Source organism: Candidozyma auris, chromosome 5, assembly GCF_003013715.1.
Source record: "Candidozyma auris chromosome 5, complete sequence".
Taxonomy (NCBI): domain Eukaryota; kingdom Fungi; phylum Ascomycota; class Pichiomycetes; order Serinales; family Metschnikowiaceae; genus Candidozyma; species Candidozyma auris.
The window spans coordinates 486986-513376 of NC_072816.1; the positions used below are offsets into that span (position 1 = coordinate 486986).

The 26391-nt window shown below is 44.9% G+C and overlaps 11 protein-coding genes across 11 annotated transcripts; 6 read left to right on the plus strand and 5 right to left on the minus strand. All coding sequences in view use genetic code 12, as the record gives it.

Moving 5' to 3' along the window:
* Positions 1–1810: 1810 nt before the first annotated feature.
* SWI4 (SBF complex DNA-binding subunit SWI4) lies at positions 1811–4561 on the plus strand (the record flags this gene model as incomplete). The annotated part of the gene is made up of 2 exons (XM_029036742.2): positions 1811–1855; positions 1922–4561. 2 exons carry the CDS (start codon positions 1811–1813, stop codon positions 4559–4561), a joined length of 2685 nt encoding a protein of 894 aa, XP_028888839.2.
* Positions 4562–4707: 146 nt separating this feature from the next.
* CJI96_0004490 (uncharacterized protein) lies at positions 4708–5684 on the plus strand (the record flags this gene model as incomplete). The annotated part of the gene is made up of 2 exons (XM_054702211.1): positions 4708–5207; positions 5252–5684. The coding sequence occupies 2 exons, from the start codon at positions 4708–4710 to the stop codon at positions 5682–5684; spliced, it is 933 nt and encodes a 310-aa protein (XP_054558186.1).
* Positions 5685–5744: 60 nt separating this feature from the next.
* On the minus strand, positions 5745–7223 carry UGA2 (Uga2p; the record flags this gene model as incomplete). The annotated part of the gene is made up of 1 exon (XM_029036744.2): positions 5745–7223. One exon carries the CDS (start codon positions 7221–7223, stop codon positions 5745–5747), a length of 1479 nt encoding a protein of 492 aa, XP_028888841.1.
* A 1040-nt stretch (positions 7224–8263) lies between these two features.
* Positions 8264–8803, minus strand: UBC8 (E2 ubiquitin-conjugating protein UBC8; the record flags this gene model as incomplete). The annotated part of the gene is made up of 1 exon (XM_029036745.1): positions 8264–8803. One exon carries the CDS (start codon positions 8801–8803, stop codon positions 8264–8266), a length of 540 nt encoding a protein of 179 aa, XP_028888842.1.
* Positions 8804–9290: 487 nt separating this feature from the next.
* RPN7 (proteasome regulatory particle lid subunit RPN7) lies at positions 9291–10490 on the minus strand (the record flags this gene model as incomplete). Its single annotated transcript, XM_029036746.2, has 1 exon — positions 9291–10490. The coding sequence occupies one exon, from the start codon at positions 10488–10490 to the stop codon at positions 9291–9293; it is 1200 nt and encodes a 399-aa protein (XP_028888843.2).
* A 3777-nt stretch (positions 10491–14267) lies between these two features.
* Positions 14268–15599, plus strand: CJI96_0004494 (uncharacterized protein; the record flags this gene model as incomplete). Its single annotated transcript, XM_029036747.2, has 1 exon — positions 14268–15599. One exon carries the CDS (start codon positions 14268–14270, stop codon positions 15597–15599), a length of 1332 nt encoding a protein of 443 aa, XP_028888844.1.
* Positions 15600–15741: 142 nt separating this feature from the next.
* Positions 15742–16251, minus strand: CJI96_0004495 (uncharacterized protein; the record flags this gene model as incomplete). The annotated part of the gene is made up of 1 exon (XM_029036748.1): positions 15742–16251. The coding sequence occupies one exon, from the start codon at positions 16249–16251 to the stop codon at positions 15742–15744; it is 510 nt and encodes a 169-aa protein (XP_028888845.1).
* Positions 16252–16885: 634 nt separating this feature from the next.
* On the plus strand, positions 16886–17992 carry CJI96_0004496 (tRNA 1-methyladenosine methyltransferase subunit GCD14; the record flags this gene model as incomplete). Its single annotated transcript, XM_029036749.2, has 1 exon — positions 16886–17992. One exon carries the CDS (start codon positions 16886–16888, stop codon positions 17990–17992), a length of 1107 nt encoding a protein of 368 aa, XP_028888846.2.
* A 210-nt stretch (positions 17993–18202) lies between these two features.
* On the plus strand, positions 18203–19445 carry ARP2 (actin-related protein 2; the record flags this gene model as incomplete). The annotated part of the gene is made up of 2 exons (XM_029036750.2): positions 18203–18221; positions 18286–19445. The coding sequence occupies 2 exons, from the start codon at positions 18203–18205 to the stop codon at positions 19443–19445; spliced, it is 1179 nt and encodes a 392-aa protein (XP_028888847.1).
* Positions 19446–19604: 159 nt separating this feature from the next.
* MPS1 (serine/threonine/tyrosine protein kinase MPS1) lies at positions 19605–21896 on the minus strand (the record flags this gene model as incomplete). The annotated part of the gene is made up of 1 exon (XM_029036751.2): positions 19605–21896. The coding sequence occupies one exon, from the start codon at positions 21894–21896 to the stop codon at positions 19605–19607; it is 2292 nt and encodes a 763-aa protein (XP_028888848.2).
* Positions 21897–23221: 1325 nt separating this feature from the next.
* Positions 23222–26347, plus strand: CJI96_0004499 (uncharacterized protein; the record flags this gene model as incomplete). The annotated part of the gene is made up of 1 exon (XM_054702212.1): positions 23222–26347. The coding sequence occupies one exon, from the start codon at positions 23222–23224 to the stop codon at positions 26345–26347; it is 3126 nt and encodes a 1041-aa protein (XP_054558187.1).
* Between the last annotated feature and the right edge of the window lie 44 nt (positions 26348–26391).

Here is a 26391-nt window from a genome sequence, read left to right on the forward strand (position 1 = left end):
TTCTGTTGGTTACTGTAAAGGCAAGATTATGGGTGTCAAATCCTTCCTTCTAGAAAGCAAGAACAAGATAAACGAATTCTTTTTCACGTGAGAGAGAGAGAGAATTCCCTTAGACGAATACCTCGAATAGTTACAGCTACAAGATAAACTCGACAAGGAAGCCTTCAAGGAAGCCTTCAATGACATCCTCGAGCCTAAGATTGATTCGAACACCCTCAGAGCAACGAAAGAATGTCAAACACAAGAATATCCTTTGGCTTCAACTGAAACCTTTGGTTGCGAAATCTGGTGGACAAGATGTTATGCACGGACTCCTTGACCCACGCACTGGAAAAAAAGCTCAAGAAAGTGAGGTTGGCGAGGATTTGACTGCGAAAAAGTCAGTCTCGTGTATTCAAGATTCATCCTCTCACAAATGGAAGGGATGCCTTTTTTAAGGATATGCAAAGGAGAACTAGAGGTTAATGGGGTTTGTCCGATGGCAGAAGGCTCCTAATGTGAGTCCTCGAAGGAAGTTCATGCAAGCACCGGAACGCTACCTACGATACTGTGTCTTCCATTTTGAAGGTAGAGCTTGGCCTTCGCAAACGGGCATGATACCAGCAAGGCTTGGAATTAGATTAAGATACTTCTCGTCGGAAGGCAAGCTAATGCCGGTGAATCAAGGACCTCTAAAACGAACCGTCAGTTTTCAAAAAATGCCTTCTATGGCCACATGTGTTCAAAAGACTTCTTAGGTTTTTTACTGTCTAAGAGATACTTTTCAAGGTCGCTCGTCTCAACGGTGACATCTAGTGCAATAACCCACAAATCCCCCTATAGAGTCAGCGCCTAAATTCCATGTGGGACCGTTGGTGCCACCTGGGGGGACTTTTTGGAGTTGCTGCAGGGTGTCACTTTGTATATTTGTAGCTTCAGCTAATGGCTGCGAAAAAGGTCTAGCTTAAAGCGCGGGCCAGAAAACTAGCATTGACAATCGTCCACGCCATACTCTTTGAACCCTGGACTCTCTTCTCATCCAGGTCCCACGGTGAATTTACCGGTATTTTGATTCCAACGAGATCCTATTTTTGCGATTGAAGTAATTCATGTTGGTAAAATCGAGCCCCAATCAAGTCTCTCGACCTTGGAATAAATTTATCTGATCTATATACCTGCTTCATCAAATGGAAAACTCCTGCTGTCACAAGTTAGGCAGTGCAGACTCGAGAAGCATACAACATTTCACATCTTTGCTGATTGATGGGATGAAGCTTGTTTCATATAGGAATCGAATACAATGTCACTCTATGAGGCTCATTCTATTAAAGAAGCTAAAGCCCTTTAAACGGCGATCATATTCTTGATCCTAAGGCATTAGGTCACTCCCAAAACGACAATTGCAGTGAGACAGTCTGGTGCTCGATCTCACCTACCAAGTTGAGGCATAATGCGCAACCTACCTCGCACAAAAAGGTCTCATACTAACACCGAATCTTGGAGGCTTCAGAAGTGACCAAAAATGCTCCAAATTTCCAAACATGATGTGTCGAAATAATTTTCAAAATCTAAATGTTGCGACGCATAAACTCCTTATAAAGTTATTCCCCACCTCCCTCCGATCGTCTCCTCTTCTTTGTTCCCCTATAACGCGTTTGGCACTTAACCAGCACCGAGCACTTTTTCTGGTGCTCCACCCGTACACCACACTCGCAGATAACGCGTTTAATTAGAACCGATTTTGTCAAATTGTTCGCATCCTCTAGGGCCCTTTTTGCTTCTTCTCCAACCTTTCCTGTTAACTCTATCCCTTCACTCAGTGGCCCCAATCATGTCATACGAACATCCCTCGGTGTACATCGCCACGTACTCGAATGTATGTAAAATCGAATTTCAAGAACTTCCGATGCGTTTACTTTTGGTTCTCTACTAACTTGCTCAGATAGAAGTGTACGAGTGTTCGGTCAATGAGATGCCCATCATGAGACGGTGCAAGGACAACTGGGTCAATGCCACGCAGATTCTCAAGTTGTGTAATTTTCCCAAAGCCAAACGAACAAAAATCCTTGAAAAGGGTGTCCAGCAGGGTCAGCACGAGAAAGTCCAGGGCGGGTACGGAAGGTTCCAGGGGACGTGGATCCCTTTACCTGAGGCGAGAAATCTCGCTAACGAATACGGCATCACTTCAGATATGGTGCCGGTGTTGTACATTGACCCATCTGATACTTCTGTGATTATCCCAAAAAAGAAACCCCCCGTGTCGTCGTCGTCGTCTGCCGTAAACAAGGACGGCACGCCCGTAAAGCGGAAATACGTGAAGAAGAACAAAAAGAACGACACTCCAAAAAAATTGCGTCTCAGCAATTCCAATTTACCCCCACAAGCCGTGTTTACCCAAGACGGCTCCTCTCATTCTCTTCCTAGAGACGGCAATGCTCACATGAACCAGTCGCCGATTGGAAGTCAACATGGCTTCAACAACCAAGCGCAGATGCCGATGCAAGGCATGCCTCCGACATTTCAATCTCAGGAGTTCGTTGGGAATGGCAACTTTTCCAACTCTCAGAGGGTCAACATGAACGGCTTCAATGGTCAGCAGAGCAACTTTGGCGCCTTTCCAAACCAGATGCAAGGGTATAACCAGTATTCGGCGCGTCAGATGGGCTCTTTGCAAGATGACGGCCTTCTGCAGCAGCAACAACAGCAACAATTGCTTTATCAGCAGCACCAGAAAGGCACCCTGTCACAATCCACGAATGACGCCAACTGGTCGCAGGAGGAACATCAGAGGGACTCTGACACGTCGATATCTTCTGTGGATGGCCACCATCATCAGAAAATTAACGAAGACGATACTTTTGCTGCGCAATTGTTGCGCTTCTTCAGCGAAGATAATACTCCAATACCAACTTTCCTATACAACCCACCTCCAGAATTCAACATAAATGAGGCCATTGACGATGAGGGACACACTGCATTGCACTGGGCAGCCTCCATTGGTAATTGCAATCTTGTGCAATTATTACTCTCCAAAGGCGCCAACGCTTTGGTTGTGAACAATCACGGTCTCAACCCACTTTCAAAGTGTATCTCTTTCAACAATTGTCACGAGCTAAGAAATTTTCCACAAATGTTGGACGCTCTCGAAGTTTGCCTCATTCACACAGACATTAATGGCCGTACGCCATTGCACTATCTTTGTCAATTTTCTAGGGTGACTTCTAAAGTGCCGTCCTTGATCCACTACCTTGAACAGATCTTCAACAAGTTGACCATAATGACCACTAAAAACGGCGGATCAGGTGTCAACTTGTTGAGGAATGTCATTGATCATCAAGATGTGAACGGTGATACCTGCCTTCATCTTGCTGCTTGGGCAGGATGTACACATTTCGTGAAATTTTTACTTAGCAATGGTGCCAGAGATGATTTGGTGAATGTAAATAACGAGGCATCCAAGAGCATTATCATGCAACAGGGCCTCGTCATTTATAATGTAGGCATCCTGCAAGATCAAAGTGGCATGCAGCAATTCTACCCTTCTTCTGGTTTGGAAGTTGCAGACAAGAGAGTAAATCAACAAGCAGGGCTCGGTACCCCTATTCAACCATTCAACAACAGACGATTAGAGACACCAGACACTCAAAGAACAACAATTCAGGATGACGAGGAAGAGGAACTTAATGATCGCGTTAGTAAAGAACACTTACGGATGCTCATGGAGGGACAGGCTGGTACTGTCGAGGAGAACAAAGAGAATGTGTTTATTGATGATGCATCAAAGGTCGCTTACGAGGCAATGTCAACACCCAAGCAGAATGGCCCGAGCCCACATTCCGCGAACAAGCAAGGCGTTTTGGGTGTGATTTCGGAAGCTACGGTCGAGAACTCTCCACTTCCAAAAGCCTCCCCAGGAAAAGCAGTAATTCGCACCTCGGCCTTGGAGGTTAAGCTGGATAAGAGTGGGAACGATGATCCCGATGTCAAGCCTCCGATCAACGATACTTCCAAGATGATGCTTGGAATGGTCACACTCCTCACCGATTCCTATCATGAGGAGATCAGTGGGTTGAACAAAGATAAAAAGAAATTAGTGAACCAGATACAATCCAAGAACGAAGCGGATCAGGCAGGCCTCACTAAGATCAAATCATTCATGAGTAAAAATGGCTTTGAGAATGTCAACAGTTACGATGATGCGTACCAGCTCGTGGTCAACGAGTTGGATTGTCACAAACAAGATATCAAGACTAAGGAACAGCAGCTCCTATGTCTGATAGAGAAAGTGCAGGCTTTTGAATTGGCTAATACAGTTCACGAAAAAGAGAAAGAAATTAGGTCTCCTACATCAGACACTGAGGACTCCAGTGACTGCTGGCAGCTAGCGATGGAGCTTAGTCATGAACAGCTCAGGCGCAACAATTTAGTAAACCAAGTGGCTCAGGGAGTCAAGCAATGGGCCATCAACCCAAAGATGAACAAATACCGCAAGCTTATCAGTCTTAGCTGCGGGCTTCGAGTTGAAGACATTGACGGACTTATTGATGGAATCGAGAAGTCTTTAATGGAAGGAACTATGTAATATTTGAAATTGGACGTTCGCGTGGATATATCTTCAGTGATAGTAACACCTTACCTGTTGAAAGTAGTGCACGTAGCGCCGAGCTCGCTACGCATTGTAGTACTCATTTTTTTTGAAAACAACGTTAGTTCTCTTATCAGATAATAATGGCCAAGCGTACCACCCATAAACCTCAGATAAATCTGCAATCAGGCAGTGTGACGGCGGTGAAGCCAACTGTGTTCAAAGAGCCCAACGAAAAAATCGCTCCTTTGGGATACGCATCCTCGGTTTTGAACGGTAACACCGTCGAAGGAGGACTTCGGTCTTTGACATATAAATCCATTTTCGCCTCGCAGCTTGTTGACAATTTGTCAGCTGTGAAAGCTTGTATAACAGGAGAGGGCGAAGAGCTTCTGCGAATCTCCGAGAAGGACTGGATTACCAAGGAGAAGATAGAGCAGCTTCGCAAAGAAGTAGCAGAGTTTAAAAACAGGAAAGATACAAGGAACCACGACAACGACGAGAAGATCTCTCTGTTCAATCTCAGGCTAGATGACGAACTTAATGCGAAGAAAGAGGTAAGCTCGCATTACAGTGACGAGTTGAAGCAGTACTACACGGTGTTATATCCCGATATGAATATCAGCTTCAACAACGAGGAGCTGTTCCGTATCTCGAGAAATGTAAAATTCCTGTTGAAGTTCAAAGGATGGAGGATGTCCCTGGTTTTGATGGTTCAATCTATGTCGCTAAAGCAGAGCAAAGGAAAAGGGAAGAGGAAGAGGAGCGCAGAAAGCAACAACAACAACAACAACAACAACAACAACAGCAGCAGCAGCAGACGGAAAGCGATGCAGCGATGGACGTGGAGTCGAATGAACCGCTTGATGACTTTACGGAGGCTTACGTTGACGACCCTCTTCCGGACCTCTCTAATCCCTTGGGTAATGATCTACCAGCAGAAGTGAATATTGACTTGCCGCTAGATTCAAACACAGGGTTCAACAACATTCCTATGGGCATGAATGCTTCAGCAGGGAGTCCCGACTACGCTGGTCAAGATGTCAACTATGATCAGAACCAAGGATACGGTACAAATACAGAGTTCAACACTACCGACCATAACTTTCCTAGTTACTAAACTCATTTGAGTTGAAACTTGTACAATACATATATATTTCATGCGCCTACTCACTCAAGCTTAATTTACACCGCCAATGACCATGGACTTGATAATGGTGTAGTCCTCAATGCCGTATTTGGAACCTTCTCTACCGAAGCCAGATTCCTTGATGCCGCCAAAAGGAAGAGCGGCTTCAGAAATGGCACCCGTGTTGATTCCGATCATACCAACCTCCAAACCCTCGCCGATTCTGAAAACACGGTTCACGTCGTTGGTGAAGAAGTAGCCGGACAATCCTACTTCAGTGTCGTTGGCCATCTCAAGCACCTCCTCGTCCGTCTTGAACTTGATCAATGGGCACACAGGACCAAAGGTCTCGTCGTTGAAGATCTCCATCTCTTTGGTAACATCACCCAACACAGTGAGTTCATGATAGTAGTCACCCAACTCTGGTCTGACTTCACCACCGTGCAATATCTTAGCACCATGGTCAGTGGCGTTTTTAATATGTTGCTGGACCTTCTCTAAAGACTTGGTGTTAATGACAGGACCGTGAGTAACGCCCTTATCCAAGCCATAGCCCAAAGTGACAGTCTCCTTTAACTTTGACACCAAGCGTTTGGCAAATTCATCGTAGATGGCCTCATGCACGAAGATTCTATTAGCACAGATACACGTTTGGCCACTGCTTCTGAACTTGGAGACAAGAACGCCTTGGATGGCCTTGTCGATGTCGACATCATCAAACACAATAAAAGGTGCATTTCCACCCAATTCAAACGAACACTTTTTCAATGTGGACGCTGCCTGCTGCATCAACACTTTACCCACCCCAGTAGAGCCCGTGAACGTCACCTTCTTGACTAGAGGGTGCTCGCAGATAGTCTTACCAGCCTGTGAGGAGCTCTTGGACGTAAGCACATTGACCACGCCCTTTGGGAAGCCAGCTTCCTCCAGCAACTGAGCCAATGCCAACGCTGTCAAAGGTGTCTCGGAGGCAGGCTTGATAACAGTTGTACATCCCACACAAGCGGCAGCAGCCAATTTCCTTGTAATCATCGCCGCAGGGAAGTTCCATGGAGTGATGATACCACACACACCAATTGGCTGGCGAATCGACAAGATTCTGTTTGAAGAATTGGCCGAGGGAATAATGTCGCCAGTGACGTGAGCAGCCTCCTCACTGAACCACTGGAAGAACGACGCTGCGTAGGCAACCTCCCCGAAAGCATCAGCGTAAGGTTTACCGTTCTCCATCACAATGAGCTTGGCCAAGTCGTCCTGGTTATCCATCATCAACTTGTGCATTTTCGACAACAACGAGGCCCTTTCTCTGCCGCTGGTCTTTCTAAACAGCTTGAACGCCTCGTGGGCATGTTCAATGGCCTTGTCGTAGTCACTGGTTGCAAAAGAGCTCACCAGTGCGATCTTGGCCTCTGGCTTAGGCACCAACCCCGGGTCGTAGACATCCAACGTCAGATCAGACGAGACCCATTGACCATTGATGTAGCCCTGGGTTCTGAACAAGTTTTTGTTTTTGAGAGTGTCCTGGATCATTGTGGAAAAATGTCTAATTCTTAGGGACATGGTGGTCTGGGCTCGGGAATCATAAGCGGTTATATACGTTTGGCTTGCTCGGGTAGCAAAGTAGTGCACCTGCGCTAGACACAATGGATCGTGGGGAGTGCGAAGAGACCTGCCTAATCGAGGAACGGACGTGTTAGCGGGAATCGTCGAGGGTGGTGCTAGCGGCTTTTTCAAAGACCACTGGTGGCCAAGCGGGAACCAGACAAGCGAGCGATATCGAGATGGACTATAACGTCGATCCCGGAGTTTCTAAATTAATGGCCTCTGACATGCTTCTCACCGTTCCAAGGATTTTATGTCAGTGGATGTAGTTACACCATTTCGCAGCCATTTGGCAGCCTCACGAAATAAAGGAAATAAAGCCATTGGCTCCTCTGAAACGTTCTTGTATTAAATATTTTCCAACTTCTTCCTGGGAGCTATCACACTCTGCTTGTGCAGTGTCATTTTTGTGAGCTTACCGCAATTCTATATCAACGTACTTATTAGTCTCTCCACCAGGCGTAGATATGTTTACGACTAGGTGCTCCTATGAACTGAGAGATATATTCAAAAAACTTCTGACTCGTCTCCAAATACTGGCAGACGGTTCCAGACCCGTCTGAGAAAAATTTAGAGAATACACTTACCTGGAGGCTAGCGAAAGAGGTCTCCCACACAAACCTTCCATCAAACATTTGCTCTCTTGACTTGTTGGTGTAATACTCTTTCAAATCTATTGCCAAATATCTACATTGTAATGACGCCTCATTTCTATAAGAGCCTGCAACACTCTTCTCAGGAACCATATGTGAAGTTGTGATGGAACCAGGAAAGTGCAAGGCAAAAATTAAAAACCTAGCCAGGAAACTACTTAGAAAACAATCGCCCAGAGCACCAAGTGCCCCCGAGCGCTATGCTTTATGCTCATGGATTGCTACTAGCAATATATCTATATGGAACCAGTCCTATGCGCTTGTGACCTTGTAGTAATGCAGAGGCTCGTCGTCACTCGTAACCTGCTTGTCCACTCACTCATCGTCGTCGTCAGACAAGCTTCCCACATCACTCAACTCGTCGTCGTCATTCTCCTCCTCGGAGTTCTCGTGTTCCTTTGTCAGAAGATCCTCCAGGGCAAACTGCCGCACATACTTCTTCACCATCTCTGTGTACTTGGCCTCGTCCTTGTTCATCAAGTTGGACGCCTCCGTGTTGAGCGGGTCGCTAGGGTTGGCGTATCGCAACAAGTGAGGCAAGAAGTTCTCGAAAATGTTCAAAAGCCCGAACATCGGCGACCACGTCTGGTTGATCACATCCAAACACACCGATCCGCTTCCTTCGTCGATGTTGGGGTGGTAGATCTTGTTGACAAACCCGATCGAGGGCAGTTTCAACGGGTACTGGTCAGGCAACTCCACTCTCACCTTCCAGGTGCCACCGGCGTAAGGAGTGTCCTTGGGGCCCTTGAAAATGACGTAAAACTGTTGCATGGAGTCCTCGATTAAGTTGACCTCATGGTCACTCATCATCAAGTCCATGACATCTTTTTCCATGCGTCTTCTTGAGCTCATACTGTGGGTGTTCTATATTGTAGAGTATATTGAGGTTAACTCGAAAGATAAGGTGAGCATTTTGGTGGGGGTCGCATGCACCCACTTAGAGAGCGCACCCACCAACCACAGAGTAAGGAACGTGACAAACGTGACTCAACGGGCATTTCGGCGGTGGCGAACGAGGGCGCTCCAACAAGTCTAAATAACTCAACCTTTGCTTTTTTTTTTTTCTTGCAAATGCTACATAGTGGTGTTATTATGGGGGACTCAGTTTTTGACCACGCTAGTATCGTGTGAGTGGTGGCTGCGAAATGCCTTAATAGTGTGGACCGGCAACTGTGGGTACTTTGGTGGAGGTTATAATGAACACACTCTTAGAATTTGAATTTCAGCCGACGTATTACTTCTTGTTTTCGGGTCTACCGCGTGTTCATAGCCGAACGAAATCTGCTTACTATTCATACTATTCTACAACCAACACTATGCTCTTAGTCATTCTATCTCATTAGGCCACTCTCTCCGCTCCACTTAGCTTAACAGCAGCACCATACTTCTGCAACTTCGTCAACAAACCATCTCCTTGTTTGATCAACTGGTGGTACTGGCTGTTTTTGTTGTCTGGTCTGTTGGTCTCGATGATTCCATTCACCTTGTCAATATAGCAGTTTAACTTGTTGTTGGGGATAAAACGGCACAAGTCCGCATCTAAAAACTCCTCGCTGACGTTGAAGTTGCGGGCCATAGATTTCAATGACAACGACTTGTACGACTCTAATAATTGCGCGTAAGCCTTGCATCTCATCTCTCTCATGAAGTAGTTGGCGTGAACTCTGAGGAACTTGTTGGTCAACAACAACTCATCGTACGTCTCCAAAAGGTACTGGAAAAAGCAGTTGTACTGGCAAGTGTACAAGGAGTTAGTCAAGCTCACAAGAGGCTCCAACTGCTTGGCGCTGGAATATATGGACAAGATCTCTGGCGAGTCGACAATCTTTGATTTTAAGTCTACTCTATCCAACGAGAGTACCCCGGAAATTATAGCATATTGCGCAATTTGCTCATACGAGCACAACTCTGTCGAGGTGAATGTCGCCAAGGAGTCAATCAATAACTTGGCTGCTTCGCCAAAATTACGAGTGGCCAAATGGTAAATGCCTCTATAAGTTTTCGTTCTGTTTCGGCGTTCCCAATCGCCACCTTTCTCGATCCATGTCTCCACCTCATCCAATTTCTTAGACACGGCGTTCAAATCGTCAAAGAAGAACTCCAATCTGGCCAAGGTCAACAAGATATCAATTTTTGATCCTGTGCTTTGAGACAACTCAAGCAACTTATTGTACGTGGCAGTGGCATTTTGTCTATCAATGATCTCGGTGTAGTATTCTGCAAGCTTGGTGTAGCTAGCCACAAGATCTATTTCTGTTTCCTCCTCGCTTTCCGCTTCCTGGACATCTTTTTTGAGAGCTTTTATTTTCTCCTCGTTGACATCCACCATCTGTTGATAGAAGGCCTCGTCAAACTTGAAATGCTGCGGCAACTCTGAGGTCAAGTACTTGTAATACGGAGCCATGCTGTTTTCCTTGATGGATGCGAGAATCTCCAGTTTGAGTTTTTCAGACTCATTGTGGCCGTGTACAATGAGAAACTGCTTCTCAGACAACGTGTAGTTTGGAATTTTAGGGACGTCAGATTCGAATTCGGCCATGATTAGATGGTGATATTTCTCAGTGGCCAAACCGTGAGAAACATAGCGGTGGGTTACCTGTATGCCGGAATCTGGAGGATCGTGGTTAGCAGATTGATGAAGACTAACCAAAGACGGGAATAAAGAAGCCCACGAACTCGAAGCAATTTTTTTAAAAGCAACCAAGTGTTACTAGTACAGTATTGTCACATTTTCGCCGGCCTCAGCACGGTTGAACCACATGTGTGAAAAGCCATCGTAGAGCTAACCATCTTCACTATGTACCATACAATATTGGGTCGGCGCTATTGTATGTTTCACAGAGAAATGATAAGCTTTTAGCATCCATTTGAGGGCTTACGTGCAAAGAGAAGGCAGCAAGGGAATAGTTCTTTAGGGCACTATGAAAAAAGTGAACACTGGAGCGGTCGACATACAGGTGGCAGCAATAAAAGGCTCGAAGAAACATTGACCTGTCGCCGGATCGAATTAGTATACGGTCAATGTCAGCCCTTTGATTTCAAATGAAAAAAATCCCTTGCCGAATATCCAAAATTCGAGGATTTTGCAAGCCCACTTGTTAGAGGAAGTTACAGTGGAGCGAGCTCATTCAACCAACATCTCTTAGCATGCCGAGGGTGAACTCTGAACTTAAGTCCTATTCATTATTGAATAACCGGCTGTGGTACTTTTCGAGGAGTACAAGCCGCTTAAACAAGTACGGACTCTTCGACGATTTGATGCTCGTAAGAAATTTACACCTAGTTGCGAAAAATACTGAGTGAACCACTTTGTCCATCGCGGAATGCTTAACAAACCAGTAATGTCTTTGAGTCATAAGCGATCCTCAAGAATTCGTGGTCGAGGTCTTAGTCTAAACGCTTCGATTTCACCACCTTGCCTTCAATAAACGTACGGGACAGTTGTGGGTTGTAATTTGGCCTGTACAATTTTATTGACCTTGCTATTGGTAAAAGCGATTAATGAAGATTGAATTTTATATATGGCCATGGCCGAGCCTAACTTCCGCTTCATAATCGTTTCTGTTGCACGTATTATGCGCCCACTTCTCTTTCATTCCACAGGTCACTTCGAGACTGTCATTTGGGTGCAAACAGTTAATCCAAGACCACTTGCAAGCTACGAAGTGATGCCAGATCCAATATATCTAGCATTTTCTTTGCATCATTTGAAAGGACGCAGTGTTAAAGTACGATGGAGAAACTCTCTCACTACAAGGGGCAATCAAGACCATCGTGAGGAGAGTTCTGAGAAACAACCGGACATGCTAAAAAATTCAGCATGATTTTGTTGAGATCACTCAATGATCTAAAAGTTGTGATTTCGTGGGGCTACTTATATGAGGAGTAGGATGGAATGAAGAAAAGGAGTTTTGAGTGAACCCAAACGTCACTAATAAAGGGTTACACCAAAAAATAGGTTTGTGTTTGTTGAAATACCTCAAATGCTGCGATTGAATTTCAACCGCTATTCATATCGAACATGTTCCGAGGACGGTATCCAGACGAGGAAAGCCGCTCAAATCCACACACACTGAATGAAGTGGACTTTCAGTACAACATGAGTGTGAAAATTTCAGTAAAATATCAGCACCCTTGAGCACCCAAGATTACTACTGTGAACTTCGACGTTCCCATGTGCCAAAGTGCCACAAGACGGGAATTGTAATCCTCGATGATTGGGTTAGAACAATAAGCTCTAAAGAAAGTACATGAGAAAATAGAGTTTCGATTTATATACTGAGCAAACCGTCCTATTCTGCTAGGCTCGTGTCAGGATCACGGGAAATCGCCGATGGGGAGAGTCACATAGAGTGACACAATCTCCCCGAGCATCGGTCTAAGAGCCGTGAGAATCTACGGCTGTTCTTATCAAAGCTAGACAATTCTATTGTGAACGCTAGCACCTATTCTCATACTAGGGAATTAAGTGAGGCAAAAGCCACTAAGTTCGACCCTAGCAGTTAGGTGAAAACCGCTCTTCTCACAAATGTCCCAGTAATATCGCCTTGTTCAAACTTGCCAAGACCTATAAACTAGCAGATATGAATTTATCTACAGATCAGTCAGATCATATTTCATTGACTTAAATGGTATGCTACCGGTGATCTCAAGTGTAAAGCTGGTGGAAACCATGTACAGTCAGAAGGTTGTAAAACAAATGGTGGCTAACGTGCTCCTCTGCGTGGTCCCATCTTTACATGCAGTGATGCATTTCAAATGTGATTGTTTTCAAGAACACTCTGCATCACCTTGCATCACTGAAGCCTCATAGTTTGAAATGCAAAAATAGTAAATTCTTCATCAAGATGTTTGTAACTGTTGAGAACTATTAAGAATTTGGAATTTGGCATGTCTGCTGACAACCAGCTCACCACAGGCGAGAGGTCCCTAAGCGAACTAGAGGACTCGAATCCAGAATTGGCCACATATGCCTGAGACGTCAGAGGGTAAATAAGATAGCCAGTGAGAATACCAGTTTAGGCGGACCCATAGTCTGAAAGGGGTGCAAGATTACATCTGAGCGCATGGAGAAGTAAAAGAGGTTTTATAGGCATATCAAGAAGACCGCTTTTCATACTAGGGCCAATTTTGAAGAATTCACTGTGCCTTAGATTTAATGGCTGACGAGAGAAAGCTTCACATCACTTATCTCGCTGAGGAATGGATGCAAGGTGGAACATCTTATGTGCCCAAAGTAAATTGTTCCCTTGGGATCGTCAAAGGTTGCTTTTTGATGGTGCAAATTCGATCACCTACAGTGGCTGCATGAATGCGGCAAATGTTTAAGTGACTCTACTAAAACTGCTGCAATCAATATCCACCAAAATGACGAATGTTAGTCTGTGTGTTCGAGTCAAATCGACTAAGACAATCAAAGTATGAACTCTTCTAAGCCATTCCCACTGAGACACTACATTCATGAGGGTAAGTAAAGACACCGAATGATCAAGCCCAACCACAACGACTAAACTTCGTTTGCACAATAAGAAACACTTATTGGTTTTCTTTTCGGGCTCAATGTGACAGGTTACCGTGAACAGCCTGGGCTCCTTCTTGTCAGCACCCATACTCCATGGATTGCGACTGTCCATACATTCGAGTGAGACGTGGTGCATAACTTCTAGAAACCTTCGCTCATAAAGATCATTCAAAATCTTGAGTTTTATATGAATATCTAGTATTTATTTAACCTTATCAAATGTGAGTGAGGATGTGTCGATTAAAGTAGTGAGGCGAGATTCACTAGAAAGGCAAATCGAATTTTGCTGGAAGAAACACAACAGTTGAGGCTACTCCATCCCTGTGGATTACTGTTGAAGGTGGAATGTTTATGAGTGCGCTCTTATTATTCGAAGAAACCCTTCTGCAAATGTGGATCTACTTATAAAATATAGATGAGATCTTAGACGGATAAGATGATCCACAAAGCCGAATGCGCTCTTTTGTCTCATGTTTTTTCCGACACAAATTCTTCTTGACATAGCGTTGTCAAATCGTATTTCTTTTTTCCGCCATATTTCCGAAGACCCTCCTCGACATTCCAATTTCTGTGAACCAACTAAGTCATGTTTATTTTCAGCCTCATCCCGCAATCAGGATTCCTTTACCCGAGAATGGCGCCATTTACCTACACTAGACGTTATCTCCTAAAACCACCTCTTCGGTGGTAATCCCCGGATCCCGAGCTGACCTGCACTCTCCTATTTGTGGGGAAAGCCGCTATATATATGTAGGGAGATATACTTGAAAAACTCAACCACCTCTATCAATTCTAATGTCGGTCAAAGAGGATATTCCTGCCATTTTTCTTGCTCAGTTGAGTCCTCGTGGCTTGGAGGCTATTCAGAAAACAAAGGATTTCGTCAATGACTACTGTATTCCAGCAGATAAAATTTACTACGAACAGCTCTCGGACGATCCTGCTAAAAGATGGGCCCTGACTCCCGAAATCACAGAGAAGCTCAAGAAGAAAGCGAAAGAGTTGGGCCTTTGGAATATGTTTCTTTCCAAGCACTACGCAGAGGGTGGTGGTTTCACTAATTTGGAGTATGGCTTGATGGCTATGTACTTGGGTAGAGCCCATGTGGCACCGGAAGCAACTAACACAAACGCTCCAGATACGGGAAATATGGAGATTTTGGCTAGATACGGTACTCCTTACCAGAAGGAGAAATGGTTGAAGCCATTGCTCAACGGTGAGATCAGGTCAGCTTTCTTGATGACAGAAAAGGGTACCTCTTCATCCAACGCATTAAATATATCGACTTCGGCAAGGAAGAATGAGAGGGGCAATCTTGTTTTGAACGGTTTCAAGTGGTTTGCCTCGGGCGCTGGTGACCCTAGATGTGCTGTGTGGCTCGTTATGTGTAAAACATCCAACGACAAGAGTAAGCCCTATCAGAACCATTCTGTGTTGGTGATCGACGCAAAGAAGGCCATCGCATCTGGAAAGGCGAGGGTTTTGAGACCACTCAATGTGTTTGGTTATGACGATGCTCCTCATGGCCATTGCGAGGTAAAATTCGATAACTACGAAATTGCTGCTGAAGACATGCCGAACGCCTACTTGGCCAAGGAAGGAATGGGGTTTGAGATCATCCAGTCGAGGTTGGGACCTGGTAGAATTCATCATTGCATGAGAGCCATTGGAGTGGGTGAGTTTGCACTCGGTAGAGTAGCTAACAGGGCATGCAACAGACTTATCTTCGGCAAACCATTGAAGGATAGAGAATCTTTCCAGGTGAGTTTTGCAGAGCACAAGATTGCCATCGAAAGGTGCAGGTTAATGGTGCTCAACGCTGCCCACAAGATTGATCTTGGAAATGCTAAACTGGCCCAGAGAGAGATTGCCATGGCCAAGATCGATACTCCTAGAACTGTTCTCAGGATTCTAGACTGGTGCATTCAGATGTACGGTGCTGAAGGTGTATCGCAAGATACGGAGTTGGCTAGAATGTATGCCATGAGCAGGACATTGAGAATTGCAGATGGCCCGGATGAGGCCCACTTGGGACAATTGGGTAGAGCTGAGGCAAAGAAGTTCCCTGCGATCGAGAAACTTTTCAGGAGCTACGAGCAGAACGTCAGCAGGGTGGCTAAGTTGTGATGATGCGCTACAGCTCAAGTGTATCTTTGCTCATTCGTGATGGGGGATATTCGTCATTAAATACAGAGGCAGAAATGAATGAAGGTAGACTGTCTATGCTCAAGTTGTTAATTTTTTCTTTCCTTTTCCTTTTTCGCTTCTCCTAGTACAAATCTGTTTTCAGGAACTCATGAATAAGACCCCTGTTCAAGTAGCTCTTGGCTTTTTTCGACTCTTCCTTGATTCTGGCGGCATTTCTTGCTTTCATCTCAGCCTCTGCAGCTTCGAATGGGATCTGTTGCATGTTGTACAAATGCTCGTCTTCTCTATCAATATCTAGCTCCCCAAGCATCACAACGTTCTCACCTCTAACCATGAACACACCGCGAGGAATCTCCCCAAACCTTTCTGGCGCCTGTTCATTTTCCTTTGGCAAGTAGATCCTCTCGATGGAGTCCTGCAATACGAGATTTGCAAACTGGTCGAACGTTCTTAGAATTCCAAAAACGTTTCTTCCGTCTCTCAACAATACGAATACTTTTCTGTCCACTGAGCCCACAATCGCGGCAGCCGTGGTAAATGCATACGATTCAAGATAAAGCTCCTCAGCATTGGACATCAGAGACTCCTGTGACAGCTGTGACTGGGGCTGCGGCTGGTTTGTGGATGCCATTTTGAGCTTGCAAGGGCTTGGGCTCAGTGGAGAGAGATTTGTTAGTACTTCGAGAAAATTTGGGTACTGCACGTCTCACAACGGTAGCACACAAGGAAGATGTAAAAATTGAATTGATGCCATCAAGTGAATAATATTATCGTTTAAGGATTGAGTTCGTTCAATAAAGGGTTAGAATGTTCTGTCTTTTTAAAGTGCTTTTGGAATGAAGTGAAGGGGGTGGAATGTACGTCCAATGGGAAAAGTCTACGTACACAACTTTGAAGGAGGATGTCAATGGCTTTCACTGCCAGTGTTTTTTTTTGTCGGCATTCTCTCCAGTTTTGAAAAACCTGCTTTTTTTTTTTTTCTGTTTTGAATGTGCCAAATACCTTCATCGCTTTAGGTCTCAGTTTTGCAGCCATTTGCAATTCACAGATAATCAGATCCTAGAGCACCATAGCAACAAATATTAACATGCTAAATTCATTCCATTTCATACCAACATAGCCTTACTCTTTTTGGCAAAGTGTTTCCAATCTGTCTGATTTATCTTCTCCTACCATTATTCTTCCTCCAGCTATCATGACGAGTGTGCAGTCTGCGATGAAGCTATACATTTTCCAACAACTTGCAACCACATCCTCCACCGTCCATGACTTTCTACGAATGTAAAGACATAATCGAGGAAGGAGACCTCGTGCTTGCGTTTGTAAGCCGAGGTCTCATAAAACCCTTTTACGTCACCAAGGGCGAGTTCTTGAATACCAGGTTTGGTAATTTCGAGCACGACAGAATGATAGGCATGAAGTACGGATCCCAGATGGCTGGCGCAAAGGATAAGGGCTTTGTCCACCTCCTTCAGCCAACTCCAGAGCTCTGGACATTGTCGTTGCCCCACAGAACTCAGATCGTGTACACGCCGGACTCATCGTACATTGTGCAAAGACTAGGCATCACCAGCGGGTCCAGAGTGATAGAAGCTGGGACTGGATCGGCATCTTTCACTCATGCTTTTGCCCGTACGCTAGGCAGAGACGGAAGACTCTTCACCTACGAATTCCACGAGCCCCGTTTTCTAGAAGCCAAGAAGGAGTTGGAGGAGCACGGTCTTCTTCAGGTGAATACTCTTGCTACCCATAGAGATGTGTGCCACGATGGGTTTGAGATCGATAACCTCCCAGAACAGTTCAGTGAAAACGGTTCCATCAATGCTAATGCTGTTTTTCTTGATTTACCGTCCCCGTGGACGGCCATTCCGCATTTGTCTAAAGTGGTGTCCCAGACCTCGAGAGTTGGGATCTGCTGCTTCAGCCCGTGTATAGAGCAAGTGGACAAAACAATTGAGGCGCTAGAGGCCAATGGATGGACTGGGATAGAGATGGCCGAGATCGCCGGGCGCCGCTACGAGGCCCGCAAGGAGATGGTCAAGGACCTCTCTGATGTTGTGAAGAGACTCAAGGATATACAGGGCAGGAAGACTCTGGGAATCGAAAGTAGAAGACTTGCGAGAGTGGGAGATGGAAAAAGAAACAACGAGCCACAAGGAGGAGTCAAGAGAGATATTCGTGAAGTTGAGAGCGAAGATACAGCGCTGCCCGAGCCAAAGCCCAGAGGCTACAATCCATTTGGTAAAGGCATGAGGATAAGAGAAGGCGACGAACAGTTCCAGTGGAAGCAGGTGACCAAAGTCGAGCCTGAGATCAAAACGCATACTTCGTACCTCACGTTTGCATATCTTACTCCGCAGAAGACCACGTAGCGTGTAAAGATACGTGTGGCATCGATAGATTATACCTGGGGATGGCAGTAGTGGTTGCAAAATACATGTCCGAGAACGTACTCAAACTCTGAAGCGCGCACTGCACACAAGTCGAGTAGCCTACACTATCAACCAGAATTGCGGACACTATAGCATTTAGAACTGAAAGAGAACTGTACTTCTACTCTTGCCACAAAAAGACCTATAAAAATGGACACCACTCCGATTGGTATGTACAGGCGTCTCATGAAGAGAGAGATCTCAATTGACAATCCTTTAATACTAACCCACAGTCCTCGATCAAGGTACTGGTTTCGTCAAAATCGGACGGGCTGGCACCAACTTCCCTGACCACACATTCCCATCGCTTGTTGGTAGGCCCATCTTGAGAGCTGAAGAGAGAAATGCATTGGTGCCTGACAATATCGAAATCAAGGACATCATGTGCGGCACTGAAGCCAGCGAAGTGAGATCGTTGTTGCAAATAAGTTATCCAATGGAGAATGGTATCATCAAGAATTGGGAAGATATGGAACACTTATGGGACTACGCGTTTTATGAAAAGATGAGAACACCTACTGAGGGCAAGAAAATCTTATTGACCGAGCCTCCAATGAACCCTTTAAAGAACAGAGAGACTATGTGCGACGTGATGTTTGAAAAGTACCAGTTCGGCGGTGTTTACGTGGCCATTCAGGCTGTGTTGGCCTTGTATGCTCAGGGGTTAAGCTCTGGTGTAGTTGTTGATTCCGGTGACGGTGTCACTCATATTGTTCCGGTTTACGAGTCGGTTGTGTTGAACCACTTGACGAGAAGATTGGATGTGGCTGGTAGGGACGTCACTAGAAATCTCATCAACTTGTTGTTGCGCAGAGGCTATGCCTTTAACAGAACAGCTGATTTTGAAACCGTTCGTCAAATAAAAGAAAAGTTGTGCTATGTTTCTTGTGACTTGGCGTTAGATCATAAATTGGCTACGGAAACAACAACGTTGGTTGAAACGTACGAGTTACCTGACGGACGTGTGATTAAGGTGGGCTCTGAAAGGTTTGAAGCACCAGAGTGCTTGTTCCAGCCCAATCTCGTGGATGTTGAGCAACCAGGTGTGGGTGAGACATTGTTCAACACAATCCAGGCCGCTGATGTTGACATCAGATCCTCTCTTTTCAAAGCTATTGTCTTATCTGGTGGTTCCTCTATGTACCCTGGGTTGCCCTCAAGATTAGAGAAAGAGCTCAAGCAGTTGTGGTTAACGAGAGTATTAAAGGGCGACCCTAGCAGATTTGATAAGTTCAAGATCAGAGTGGAGGACCCTCCTAGAAGAAGACACATGGTCTTCATTGGTGGTGCTGTCTTGGCTAACATCATGTCTGACAAGGATCACATGTGGATATCAAAGCAGGAGTGGGAAGAACAAGGTCCAAGGGTGTTGGAGAAGTTGGGTCCACGTTAATGCGATTTAGCAAATTCTGTTTAGAAGTAAATACGACAAAACTACGATTACATGGCATGATAAGTATTATGATACGTCTATTATGAACCTGATGGAGTTATGCAAATGCTAATAGTGATCAAAGATTAAATAAGGGTTTGCGGCTATAGTCTTTTCATTTCAGGCGTAATTTAGGTCCTTGATCTGATGTATAATGCTATCAACAAGCTTATCGTATACCTCTTCAGACACCTGCCCTTGACTTTGGCGATGGTGGCGATGGTATCCGTAATTGACGGCTGATCGAACAACATCTTTGATGAAGTCTGTGCTAACAGCTTTGGGTTTAAGAAAGTCCGACGCTAGACATTGTTGAACGGTCCAACGCTCATGCGGATTCCTTACCAAACACTTTTTCATCAATTCAATGGCACTTTTGGGGACTGGAACGTCACCAAGGCCATTCGCAGGATAGTGAACCTGAACTTGAGGGTTCATAATAGCCATAATACGTTGCTGTCCAGCATACGAGGCATATGGAGGGCGCCCATAAATCATTTGATAAATGATGCAGCCGCAAGACCATATGTCTGAGGGTTTTCCAACTTTCCATGTGTTTGCAGCTGAGCCTCTTGACATGTTTAGTGTATGGTTTACCTCAACTAGAGCTTCGGGAGCCATGTAATTTGGCGTACCAATTTGAGATTCTCTGTAAATATTCGCTGTGTGATCTGGAACAGCATTTGCAATGCCAAAGTCAATTATCTTCATGATGCCTCGGACGAAGAGAAAGTTTGCTGGCTTCAAATCACTATGAACAATTCCGGCTTCATGAACAGCCTCGACACACTTAAGAACCTCTATTGCATGAAAACGCACAAAGCTCAAGTCCAAGGCAGTCGCCATAGCTTGTCTCTGTTGCAAGACATGAGCAAGGTCCAACTCACCGCATTCCATAGTCAAGTAAATGGTTCCATCGTTGATTGCATAGTCATGTAGCTGGACAACCCTTGGTTGATCTCTGAGCTTCGAAAGTAGATCAATTTCACCTTTGAAGCCCTTCACACATGACTCATCGAATTGGTCAAATGCAACCTTTTTGATAGCATATGTCTTTTTGCTAGTGAGTGATCTGACCTTATAGACTTTTGAGGTCCCGCCTCTGCCTATAAGTTCAAGTTTCTCATACTGTGAGTTGTTGACATGGATAATTTTCTTTCTCTTGCCATCTTCGACCATTCCACTAGAGCCTGAAGCCAGTGAATCCGGAGCACGGTCAATGTTTTGATTACCAACTTGGTAATGTGGAAACTTTGCCGGGAGAGGTTGTTGTGGTGTAACAAATGATGATCTCGGGGGCGGAGGTGTTGGATTTGGTATGCTTGAAACTTTTGGTATTTTTGGTTTTCTGAACACATCAGCCTCAGCTTCACTGTTGATCTTGCTGGGAGACACTTTGGCCAAGGGCTGCCGCCAGGGTCTATGAGATGGACCACGACTAGATGGTCTTTCGGAAGGTTGCTTGTCGACAAAAACTTGGAAAGGAGACGCTGCCTTTGAGGGTGCATCATTGATCACAGGTTTCACAAATGGAGGCGGCAGATTCTTACTCGAAATGAGGGGTGGGCTAATGCGACTGATATCTCCAGAGTTATTTCGAAGCTTCTCTAATGATTTAAAAAATGTGGACTCATTGGAAATGACTCTTTTAGGCGACGCCCTCCCGCTCTTGTTATGAAGGGCATGTAGCAGCGGTGGCGTCTTGAAAGCATTCATCAATTCTTGCGAAGCTTCTGGCTTCAGAAGTATCATTGGATCACCGTTACGCTCTGCCTCGGGCGAGGATCCCAGTTTTTGAGAAGGGGAGACCTCTGATGCACGTTTTGGTGGGCCAAGGCTAGCAAAGCGTCTGGCAAAACGAGATCTTTTGGTGAAGCCTGTGAAGGACAGGCGACTCAAGGCTGCAGTAGCTTGTGAGCCGCCAGGAGTGGTGGCACTCGTGTGCAGCGACTTGGCACTGGGATCATTGGAGCCTTCCATTAGATCATCATTTTCTTCCGTATGCATGTTGGTGGAGCTGAATGAGTGCCCGCTTAAATTCCCACTGTAGTTGTTGCAGCTGACGTTATGGCTCGAGTTGTTGGCAGCGCTGGTGTTAAATCTTTCATTAGCAGAGAATGATTGGGAACCGTAGCTCTTGTTGTGGGTATCGTTATAATTGCTATACGAATCGCGCAGTGATGAGTCTTTGAAGTGCACCGAAAGAGAGTTTCGTAGACTTGCTCGTAGGGCTTGGTTTTCTCCTATTTCAACAGTCTTCAACCCGCTTTTGTTGTTGTCATCCTCCGAACGGTTGTCACTGAGCAGAGCGATTCCGTATGCGCTTAATGGCGGGGGTAGAAATGTGTTGTCGTCGTCTTGCATCCGTCTCTTGACAGAATACGGAGCTTCTGAAGAAAGTTGAAGCGACATTGGCAGTTCATGGGCCAGCAGCGCGCTACCGGGATTCCTTGGAAGGATTGTTTGTGTTTGAGTCTTGGGTAGGTTTTGATGTTGTTTGTTAGCGCGACTGTTTGTGTGTTTAGATAGTGGGACACAGGTGCAGTACGAAACCGCTCAAAGCTACTTGACATAGACAAGTCGAGATAAAGTGAAAATAAAATAATCTCAGTTCTTTTTGTCTTGATATTCATGGGAAAACTTCACAGTCTCGATGGTTGGATGAGTAAGAGAAGCTTTGGCTGCGTCCGGTATTGCGATTCCTCTACAAGGTTGGTCGCAATACTTGTATCAAGTTGAACGCAATGGTTGCAAATAAATTCGTACTCTCCGAAAATCTCCTGGAATAAAAAAAATTCATTTTCATTGCTAGACTTCTTGTACTACGAAGTTCGATTTTATTTTCAAAGGATTGCCTCCTCTTCGTACTATAAATGTTACTGTCCTTTGGTTTAGTATACTTCTCCATTTACGAATTTTGTTCTTCAACGACTTCAGAAGCTCAATTCGCACAAATTGCAAGGTCCTTTCATTCACTATGTAGACTGTCGTCTCGTAAAATCAAATATAAACATCGGATGCAGCTTACATGTCTCGTTCCGAAAGAACCTACCCTATTTAGAATTAGCACGAGAAGGTATTTTTAATTTTTTATTTAAGTTCCCTTTAACACCTTACCTTGTCGTTATCGAGGGCAGCGCTTATGAATAATCTCACACTGTTGACATTGATGCCACAGATTTTCCTCCAAAGCTCTCTTAGGTATTGTTAACTATCAGACAACACGATTCGAGCCTTGAAATTCGAAAGATTTGAAACCTTCTAATCACCTGCTCAGAAAAGAGCCTAAGGTAAACTGCTTAGGGTAGATTCGATGTGCACTGGTAACAATCAATTGCTGCCAGTGGCACGATCTTTGAAGAGATGGCACCAAGATTTGTCATCTAAAGCTTCTTCCATCAGTGTAGAATTGATTTATTGATTCGTTCATTAAGGACGCCTTATGCTTAGTAATGACGAGCATTTTGCAGCCATTCTGTACGTTCGCAAAAGTGTCGCCTAGTATGAGCGAACACACAAATACTCAATACAGAAAACCTTTAAAGCTCATACTCGCACTCTTCAAGATTCAAATAGTACAAAAACTTTCTTTGAAACCATATATCAATCTCTGCTTTGTGTAACCTCTACACCTCTATGTGACTACCACCACAGTGCGAAGGTGAAAAACACGCACATGGACATCGCTAGATCTCAGTAGCGCCAACATCCGGTTTCTTTCTCATATAGCCCGAAGAATGAGCTCCACCTTTGCTCTTCAGACCAGCTTCGACGTAGAATACGCCCCGGCAAGCATCAAGAAATGGCGCTCGACGAGAACTGGCTTGCAGCTCACTTATGTGAATCAGCCGTCTCCCATGGTGAATGGCTACTTCGCTGTGGCCACGGAGATCCCCGACGATTCAGGCTGCCCTCATACATTGGAGCATTTGGTGTTTATGGGCTCAAAAAAGTACCCTTATAAGGGTTTGCTCGATAGCTTGGGCCAGAGATTCTTCTCTTTCACCAACGCATGGACTGCCATCGATAGAACAGTGTACACATTGACCACCGCAGGGTGGGAAGGTTTCCAGAAGCTTTTACCAATTTATTTGGATCACATTTTCAATTCGATTATCAACGACGAAGCGTGCCTTACGGAAGTGTATCACATTGACGGCAAGGGCAAGGAGAAGGGTGTTGTATTCAGCGAAATGCAAGGCATCGAGTCCCAATCGTGGTTTGTGCTCTACCTCGAATACTATCGCTCATTGTACGCTAAGGATTCGGGATACTCTTCAGAAACTGGTGGTCTTATGTCGGAATTGCGTCACTTGAGATGGGACCAGATTAGAGATTTCCACAAGGCCATGTATAGACCAGATAACGTCGGTGTCATCATCACAGGCTCAGTAGACGAAATCGAACTTCTAAGGACCATGGAAGAGTTTGACTCTGCCCTCCCGTCTTTACCAGAGACCCCAAATAAGAGACCTTGGGTGGATTCCAAAGTCGACCTTCCGCTCTCTGAACCCATTATAAAAGAAGTTCGTTTCCCAGATGATGACGAGTCAATGGGTGAGCTTTTAATAGGGTGGATCGGGCCGCCAGCAAACGATACTCTCTCAGTTCTTGCTTTGGATATGGTGGGATGCTACTTGGCAGAGTCGCCTATCTCATTGCTCAACAAGCATTTGGTGGAGGTTGAAAACCCCTACGCTACCGACATTGATGTCATAACTGATGACTTCATCCGTATTGGAACTAACTTCTACTTGAGTGGCATCCCGGTGACAGAATTGTACGACGTTGATAAGAAAATTAAAGAATTGATAGATAGCATCACCAAAGAAGAAAACTTCGATCTCGGCTATATGAAGCAGATTGTTGCACAACAGAGAATCAAGTTCATTTCCAAGACTGAAGGCTCGCCTTTGACTTTCTCCAACGTCGCTATACTGGAGATGGTCTACGGCAAACATGATGGCTCTGACTTGAGCAAGTGGACCAAAAGCTTGAAGGAACAGGACGAATTGGCTAGTTGGACGGCGAAACAGTGGTGTGATTTGATCAAAACCCACTTTGTCGACAGCAAGCCTGTCACAATTATTGGAAAGCCGTCATGTCAAGCCAACAAGGAGCACAAAGCCGCAAACCGGAAGCGCATTAAGGAAATAAGAGAGCACTATGGCCAAAATGGTTTAGAGGAACTCGGCAGTAAGCTTGAAGAAGCTCAAACCAAGAACGATGCACCAATTCCCGACGAGGTGCTCACCAAATTTGGTAAACCAGATGCAGCAAAGATTAACTTCATTGAGACAGATTCATACAGAGCTGGCAGTAATAACTCTGCCTTAGACTTTTACAAGAATGATGGAGAATTCTTCGAAGTCATCAAGAAAGATACCCCCGAGGGCTTCCCCTTGTACATACACCTTGAAGACTACAAATCTCAATTCGTTACTGCGCAGTTGGTCTTTTCCTCGGAAGTTGTTCCCCCAGAGCTCTTGAGGTATTTCTCTATCATAGAGGATATCTTTTCTGTGTCGATTAAAAAAGCCGACGGGACCTATATTCCCTACGAAGAGGTAATTTCAGGGTTGAACAACGATTTCTTGGAGTTCGACTTAGATAATGGTTTTGATAGCCAATTTGTCGAGCTTATCACTGTTACTGTCAAATTCGAAGTTGGAAAGTACCACAAGGCGATTGATTGGTTGATCAATGTGTTAAAGTACTCCTACTTTGAAGAGTCAAGAGTAAGGGTCATTGTTGAAAAGTTGATCAACTCTCTTCCTGACAAGAAAAGAAACGACGAGTTGATGATGTACTCATCCCAATACCGTACGGTTTATAATGAGGCATCCCTCAGAAAGGCGCAAGACTCAATCTATACCGAAAACTTCTACAGGGAATTGATGCAGAAGATTGACGATGGAAAGTTCTCTGAGATCGCTGCCGACATCAACATCATTAAGGAGAAGCTCTTCAATGTGAAGAACGTGAAATTGTTTTTGACTGGCGGGTGCTCGAAGCTTTCAAAACCTGTCTCATCATGGTCAAAGTTCGCTAAGGAATTTAGTGGCCCAGACCTAGAGAGAAACCTTAACCTCGATAGGATCCCAAGATCGTTTCAGTTTAAATCCGAAATTGGTCAGCGCTGTTCTGGTCACGCCTTTTTGGTAACTACTCCTGCGAGTGATACCACTCATTTGATTTCAATGACACCAATTCCTACAAATTATTCTGACATTGATATCGCCAGAATTGCATTGGCCAGTGAAATCTTAACGGCAATGGAAGGTCCCTTGTGGAGAGGAGTCAGGGGATCTGGTCTTGCCTACGATGCGGCCATAAGGAGAATGGTTGAGTCAGGATTTTTGACGTTTGTTGTCTACAGAGGAGCTGATGCTCAACAAGCATGGGAAGCTACAAAAAAAATTGTGCACGACTATGCGTTTGAAAAAGCCAACATTGATAATATTGCCATTGATAATGCTATTGCCGGTATCGTCAACTCTCTTGTGAAGGTGGAGTCTAACAATCATGACGCTGCTGTCAACAAGGTGATTGACAACATTTTCAAAAAGAGAGGACCAAACTATGCACGGTCTTTCTTGAAAACCCTCAATACCATTACGAAGGATGACCTTGTCCTCACTTTGAAAAAGTATTTCGTTCCACTTTTTGAACCTAAACATTCTCTCATTTTCTCGTGCCTCCCAACGACAACAGCGCCAGGATTTCAGGAGTTCTTGGAAAAGACTGGATATGAGGTTGCTTTGGAAGAGATCAATGCTTCTGTTGATGGCGCTGAAAAAGAATGCGAGAGCTCGGTGAATGAATTTGAAGATTCACTGGGATCAGATTCAGATGATGATTAGAAACCAAATTTATAGACCACTTATATAGTACATTGTATTATTCG